This window comes from Aplysia californica, unplaced genomic scaffold (assembly GCF_000002075.1).
Source record: "Aplysia californica isolate F4 #8 unplaced genomic scaffold, AplCal3.0 scaffold00196, whole genome shotgun sequence".
Lineage (NCBI taxonomy): Eukaryota > Metazoa > Mollusca > Gastropoda > Aplysiida > Aplysiidae > Aplysia > Aplysia californica.
In genome coordinates, this window is record NW_004797466.1 from 564,434 (window position 1) to 572,730 (window position 8,297).

Here is an 8,297-nt window from a genome sequence, read left to right on the forward strand (position 1 = left end):
GTTTTCAGACATTACTATAAGACGACGAGTAATGCATAATATTTTATACATTTATAGTCTTTATCAAGATTTGAAAGATAATGAAGAGATTTGATTTTTTAAAATAATAGGTTGTTAGACTACCCCCAGATGCATATAAACCAGAATTTACTGCAACATAGAAACAAGAAGAGAATATGAAAAAAAAAATCTAATCCTTTCTCTTCTTCTATTCCAATCTTGCAGCATGGTTACACCCCACTATTAATGATCACATACGCCGACAACGACGAGAGATATCGCGGCAAGAGGTCCACAGATGATGAGTACTGTAACCCCAAGACTAACTGCTGCAAACGCCCCCTAGTGGCCCGCTTCCGTGAGATCAACCTGCACAACATCATGTATCCTCGGAATCTCACAGTTGGCTACTGCTTCGGGTCGTGCAATGGTTAGTAATGTTTTCATACTCTATGAAAAGAAGATATTGGGTCCCAGTAGAGCAGCTCTGAAAGCGCTGTTAGATTAAAGATTGTTGGTTTCTCGCTGGACTACAGAGTGGATGAGCACGGTTCAAAGAGAGAGAGAGAGAGAGAGTTACAAAGATTGATTTTAAGCAGGCCTTTTAAAAAAAATCTATCACAGAATCACTTAGTAGACACAATAACGGGTTCTTCATAGTGGGGAAAAAGTAAGACATAAAAACAAAAACACACATTGGATGTTTAAGAAGTAGGACGTACGCACCAGTGGCGCCCTCCAAGCGCCGACAAAAATTGAACAATTCTCACATGTTTAAAACTTGTAATGAGACGAAACAAAATTGATGTTGCAGCTTCAAGACAGCCTTTCTAGCTTTGGGGTTTTTGAAGTTGCATTGAGACCTTGAACAAGGGTTGTTTTGCATAATTATTGTAGGCTAGATCTGGGGTTAGCAGTGCGGCTCTTTTTCGAGCTATTTCAGCTGCCACTGTTAGGTCTTTTCCTACTTCTGGAGTGGAGGTCCTTGCCGTTGTCATATCATGGTTAATGACTGTTCCATTGGAAAGTAGGTAGATATTCAGTGATGTAGCTTCCAACATTGTGAACAAATATTCGGATGTCAGCAGTATGATGCAGCAGCTGCTGCTGCTGCTGCTGCTGCTGCTGCTGCTGCTGCTGCTGCTGATGATGATGATGATGATGATGATGAGGATGATGATGATGCATCATGAAAAAGCTCTACAGAAGAATAGTAGAACCTCATTTTATTTAACTAACCAAAAGGTTCTCTAAACAGAATCTGTCTCCACTCCAAAACAACAACTTTACAATGAGGATGAGGATCGCAATGATCGCGATGGTGACAGCAGTGAAAAAGATGATCACCACACGAATCCACGATGATCTTGAGCTTATATTATGTTAACCAAATCTCCACTGGTCTCAACTTCGACAGTCCTCATTTTAAAGACTTAAATGTACCATTTATGCCAACGCCCCCCCCCCCTTTTTTTTATCCCACCCCCTGCGCCTTAATTAGGTTCTTTATATATCCCCTGTTTACCCAGAAACGTCTTGAAGCGCCGTAACATCATTGTGAGAGAGGACACGTTCCTCAAGGAGGACTGGGTGACTGTAGATTTGACCCGTGTGGTCAGACGGTGGGTGGAGAGACGTCGACCCCAAGTCAAGGTGGCCATTCGCTGCAAGACATGCATCACACGGAACCCCAAGGCTCTCTATGGGGCTAAGGTAGATATGAGGAGAACCCTCTTCCTCTTCTTCTTTTTTTTCTTCTTCTTCTTCTTCTTCTTCTTCTTCTTCTTCTTCTTCTTCTTCTTCTTCTATCTATCTATCTCTCTCACACACACTCACATACACACAGACACACAAACACACACGCACACACTCACACTCATACACACACACACAGAGGCACATACACACACACGCACACACAACCGTGCCCCAAAAGTTTTCAGACATTACTATAAGACGACGAGTAATGCATAATATTTTATACATTTATAGTCTTTATCAAGATTTGAAAGATAATGAAGAGATTTGATTTTAAAAAATAATAGGTTGTTAGACTACCCCCAGATGCATATAAACCAGAATTTACTGCAACATAGAAACAAGAAGAGAATATGAAAAAGAAAATCTAATCCTTTCTCTTCTTCTATTCCAATCTTGCAGCATGGTTACACCCCACTATTAATGATCACATACGCCGACAACGACGAGAGATATCGCGGCAAGAGGTCCACAGATGATGAGTACTGTAACCCCAAGACTAACTGCTGCAAACGCCCCCTAGTGGCCCGCTTCCGTGAGATCAACCTGCACAACATCATGTATCCTCGGAATCTCACAGTTGGCTACTGCTTCGGGTCGTGCAATGGTTAGTAATGTTTTCATACTCTATGAAAAGAAGATATTGGGTCCCAGTAGAGCAGCTCTGAAAGCGCTGTTAGATTAAAGATTGTTGGTTTCTCGCTGGACTACAGAGTGGATGAGCACGGTTCAAATCCCAACGAGGCATTCTTGGTTGTTTGTCAAATTTGCATGGCACTCCGCCATTGTGGGTGGGGGGGGGGGGGGGGGGGGCTGGTCGGAGACAAACCTTTATTTTGGAGGCTCAACTCTAAAATAACATTTTAGTGTATAAAATATATGTTAAATACATTTCTAATTTTACTATAGAAGGCTTTGAAAAATGTTCTCTGCTTTGTTTAGAAATATACATTTAAATCTGAGTAGAGAAATCGTGTATACTACATGTCAGAGTTGCTGAATGGTATCCCTTCTGGGAGCATTTTCTCTACAGAATGAACGAAATTCTTTAGGAAAAAAAACCAATAACTAAAACAAGTCATTTCCAGTCTCTGATATTTGACTTCCAATAGAAATGTCCTTATCGCTGTTTGGAGAAAAACAAATTCATGTCAAAAGCAGAAAGAGTAACGAGCAGTAGTAGCTACGTCACTATCATCATCATCATCATTTGAATTTCCGCCTCAAAGATACACGAATAACCAAAATTATTCCCCCCTATCCCCACCCCGACAAATCCTTCCACCAGCTATCAACCAGTTCACGTTCAACCACACAATGATCAAGCAACGCATCCGCCTGGGTGGCCATGTGGACGCCTCCATGCGTATTCAGTTGCAGCCGTGTTGTGTGCCGCTGCAACTCAAGGACGCCCTCATCCTCACCCATAGCAACGGCACCGTGACCCGGAGACTGTTACCCCGTGTCATAGTGGAGCGATGTGGGTGTGTGTGACCTGTGACCCCCAGATGGAGCCACACAGAATCAAGAAAAGAGAAGGAAGCTGCAATGGGAGAGTTAACGTCGCAAACAGCCCCATTTTGATAAAGAGGGACACTCATCGCTTTTGGGGGGAATTTAATTACATGTATTATTATTATGTACAACCCCTGAAAACATCACCATGAAGACAGTTTTGCTGCTTTACAATTAGCAGAGATTCATATTATGACATTTGTGTTGACTGATGTGTCAAATGTTTATCATTAATACAATCAATCAAGCTTAAATCTTTAAAATAATTGGGAGAGAACCATTTTACAGCTGCAACTTTAGGGCGGTCTTTGCAATAAAATGCAGCCCCAGTCTGTTCCTTCTTTTTCGGACCCAGAGAATAATACATTATGCTGTTGTTGTGGATTGGGTGGAGGGAGCCGGTGCTTGGAATGCATTATTTAATATTTAACATCCCCCAGCTTGTTTTTATACGCTGATGGTCCACAATAGCTGATTGAAATCAATCTTGACCCTAACTAGTTTGACTCAAAGCTCATCTAGTTCCTCGAAAACAATGAAGATTTAGATCGAATTCAATTAGTTGTATGATTTTGATGTGTATGATTTTGAAAGATGTTGATATTTTTGTTGTTGTTGACAGCGTCCAAACGTTAAGTCCATTTTAATTTTTTTTAAAGTCAGTTTCTGCTAATTTAAATGTTGCTATAAATCTACTCTCCTTTTCTATTTCTAAACCAAACTGAAGGAGAATGGTTTACAATGCCTCTTTTTGAGGCAGTACAGAGGAAGAAATTAGAACTTAGTTTTGAAAGATATAAACACATTAGAAACTGTGACCCAACTGATAACATTTGTACAAAATGAAGTAGAAGTATATTATGGGAGGAATCTGATGGTGAATTGCTCGCCCTACTTTTTGTCACTCTACTGTTAATATCACGGAGCGGAGCATGAGATGTTGCACTTCAGAACGCTGACAGAGTTAATTGAAGACCAAGAGTGCGGTCAAAAATTCGTGGCGCAACTTATCTTCTAATGTCTTTTTTTATATCTTTGCACAACAGTTTGTATCAATTTGTTTTTAACTTTATCATATTTACCCACAGCAATTGAGGCTAGATTTAAACACTTTTCTTCTTAAATTTATATAAAATATGACAAATCTCCGTCACAAGGAAAATGGGACTGTTCCCAGCACTTCCCGCATCTCACACATTTTTGCATACGCACATGGCCTACGTCACAGCTCACCAATGACACTTTCTTTTTGCAATACTTGTTACAAGAAATAAAAAGATTTTATTGTGAACACATTTCTTGGCTCTAAAGGTTCTCAAAACGTGCGTTCAATAAAGATAATAATATAGTGTCACGATAAGAAAAGAAATGACGGACTTACTTTTAACAGCGAAATTGCCCCAGCTGTACTGTAAACCTTTTTAAATCAGTAGAAGCGGCCCACTTGGATTTTTAAAATTAATATTTATTCAGGAATTTTCTAGAATGCAGCGAACAGGTGCTTACAAAAATATTGATCTGTTAAGACAAATTGATACAAGTCATTGCGCAAAAGCTGGAGAGTCTATGTTTGATACTTTAGGGAATATTTGACAATAAGTTGCGCCACGAATTTTTGATCGCACTACAGAACTGTCTTAGACATTTTTTTTCTTAACGGAGAAACATAGCAAAAACTAAGGACTTGGGTCTGTAATTGCCTAGGGATGTACTGCAGTTTTTTCTCCATATTTTTTGCTACATCGTTAACGGTCGAGTGTCATGTGCTCTATCAACAGATACGGGGGAAGTCTCTTTTGTTTAAACAGATACCAAGAACTCAAATTTTGTCAATTTTCTAACTTGTCTCTTTTTTTTTTCCTTGCCTCAGTCTTGCCTTGAGAGACGGTCTTCAAAAGGTCATTCTCTTCATTTCGTAGCGTACGCCCGGCATTTCTCAATTTTCTTTAATTTATTGTAGGCCTATGAATACGTTTTATTGCCTCTTTTCTTTATTTTTGCTGTTCCTGGTTCGTTTAGTATCGTTATTAGTTACTAAGTTTACCGACCTGTACAACACTGGTGCGTAGGTGTATGAACGTTGTGTGTGTGTGTGTGTGTGTGTGTGTGTGTGTGTGTGTGTGTGTGTATGTGTGTGTGTATGTGTGTGAGTGTGCGCGTGTGTGTGCATGCTTGCATGTGTGTATGTATGAAAGAGGCAGCGTTCAAGAAATCTTTAGTATTGTGACATAGATTTTACATTTAACATGTTTCTGTCTCTGTCTTGGGTACACAAACATTGCCCTTTGATAACAGAGAATCTCCAAAATGCCCAAAATACGTCGTTTAGTTTTGTATCTTGTTGTACTGTAGCCTACTGTAAAATATTGACGACTAACTTATTACTGTGCTGTTGTTGTTTTTTTGTTGTTGTTTGTGGGTTATTTTTGGGGGGGCCTCCCCAAACTTAAAGCCCATTGTCCTCCAATGTGCATTTAGCAAAACGTATCATGACTTTCACATAAAATCTCACCGTATTTTGAATTAATTGTAATCAATCACATGTGTTATTTATTTGATGCGTTAAGTTTTCTTTATCATACTGTAAACTAAGCCTACTGTTTAGATACTAGTATTCTAAATAAAGACGGAATGTCTCAATCCATGTTGCCGAATCCAAAACAACCTCTAGAGTCTAATTCATTTGAAAAAGTTGGATGCAAAAACATTTTGCTGCCAGTCAACGCTTTTTAAAAGAAAGACGACAAGCTACATAATTTTACTACCAAAAACTCTTGAACACAATCTTGTCTGTTTTCTAGGCTAAAACTAATTATCATATTTGATTTATACCACATGGAACGTTTCTTTTTGTTTTATTATATCCGTGTTGTTATTAGCACTTCAATGCAAGGTACCCACTAAGCATAATGCAACAAGCAAGTACTTTCATTTATCGTTGTTTAAGTCGGATAGGCTTTTTCTATCTGATGACTTTTGCAAGGTTTATAAAATGGCATGCTTACAATGTTGTTAGAAATAACCCTTTTCCCTCTGTCAGTGCCTTGTGGAGATGAAAGAGTGGATATTTTCTTCACTCCGGATGCCCGGCACTTGATTAGTTGATGTACATATTTATATTGTTTTGTTTCTTTTTTACTTTTAAGAATATGTGTTTGTAGGTATTTAAGATGTTCATTAATTAAGCTCTTCCTCTATACAAAAAGCAAATTTGTAACTGTTAACTGGACCAAACGAGCCATGGCAAACATTTAAACATTTAAGGTAATAGGTTGTCGTGTCATTTAAGAGTTGTTGCTGAGATGTGATGGGATTTGTGTAGACGACAGACAGCGTTATTATATAAAGTTAGGAAAGGTCACCTTTCTAATGTTGTGAATGATAACTTAAAGATCCAGTCAAAGATATAATGGGAACATCAGATAAGTGCCATCTAGGCCTGCTGCAATCTCAACGTGATCGATTATGTGCATTGAAATGTAAAAAAATGGCAGCACAATTTGAGAACAAATACCAGTACATGTCTCTCAGTTTAGATGCACTGTCGGTATACCCTCACGGTAAAAGATGAAGCAGATGGTAAATTCAACCGCGTACCAGTTCATTATATAATATTTCAGCCCTCTGTTATAATGAAGAAAAGGGATTTGGGGGGGCGAGGGGGGGGGTTCATATTAATAAGGTAGTGCTTTGTTGCTCATAAGAAGAATCAATGTCCTTAACTTGGCATGTCCATGGTTGGTTGTTTCTTAACACTGTAACAGGGGTTGTTTTTTTTTGTGTGTTTTTTTTTTTTTTTGGGGGGGGGGGGGGGCACTAGAGATCACACTCCACAGCTCTGCTCTGTATGCACAGAAACGAAAACATTTCGAATTCGCTACAGGAATACACGCTCAAAGATATCCAAGCTGAACTATGAATGTCACTTTTGTTATGTATATATGTACATGATTGTATGTAAATATGGTCTTTATAAATCCCAGCTTCGCCAGAATATAAATATGAGTATAGTTTAGATTTATATATGTTATATATGATAGAATCTCTTTGAGTTATAGTCGCAAGAACCAATGCACAATTACTTATAGTTAGTAGAATAAAACAGCGTAGGCCTACTCAGTTTTCTGTTTATTCTGTTCAAAATATAAACATTGAACGTTATTTTCAAATAAGTCTTTATTAGCGTTGCATGAATTCCAAGGTGCCACAGAGTGTTGGTTGCATGGAACAAGTTATTCGCATTTTAAAACACATTTTGCGGTTTTAAGTTTACTGCAAGCACTGATCGAACGAATGAAGCAAAGTTTAACAGGGATATAATCTTAAAACAATTTGGTTTTGTTCCTGAGGGTAAGCAAAATACTGTAAGCAAAGGAAAGATGTAAAATTATACTTCATTAATTTTTCAAAGGCTTTTGATAAAGGTAGACATGATGAAGTGATCAACTTCTTTTTTAAAAGCTAGATAAAGATGGAAATGTTTTAAGAATAGTTAGAAATGGGCATTAGCACTAGAATCTTACTGTGCAAATTGAGGAGCCAGTATAATAAGCTTGTAAGGAGAGTTATGCAAGGCTGTATATTTCTTTATCTTTTTAATGTATTACAGTCTACCGTGATACAGCGCTTAAAGATAAAGAAAGGAGTTCAGCTCTCAAGGCAAATTAGGAAACACTTAAGTGACAATAGCTGCTAATGACACAGTTTTAATTGCTTTACTTTTACTGATTTTTTCTGTCCTCTGATAAAATAAAGCATTGATGGGGAGATGCAATTGATCATATTTCTTAACAAACGTACCACAAAGAAATCCAATAGCTAAAGAGTTTCAATAATTTAAAATATTAATATCTCAATAGTAATGCCAACAAAAAATCAGGTTTTTAATGGCTTCGAGTGGTTAAGCCTTCTATGTGACTGTGAATACCGGACAACTTATTATTATATTTTTTTTTATTAAAGAAAGGAAAATATATCAGAGGCAAGAGAAACGGTAAAAGACTCTCCCAGAATCTCATGGTATA

General features: G+C 38.0%; 1 protein-coding gene across 1 annotated transcript in view; it reads left to right on the plus strand.

Annotated features, from left to right (window-relative positions):
* The window catches only part of LOC101849212, a gene marked incomplete in the record, with an annotated part of 16,014 nt that extends 11,708 nt beyond the window's left edge, over positions 1-4,306 (plus strand). The window contains 3 exon segments of the mRNA XM_013082851.1: positions 1,530-1,713; positions 2,161-2,365; positions 3,047-4,306. Coding sequence (XP_012938305.1) covers positions 1,530-1,713; positions 2,161-2,365; positions 3,047-3,252 — 595 coding nt within the window.
* Positions 4,307-8,297: the final 3,991 nt, after the last annotated feature.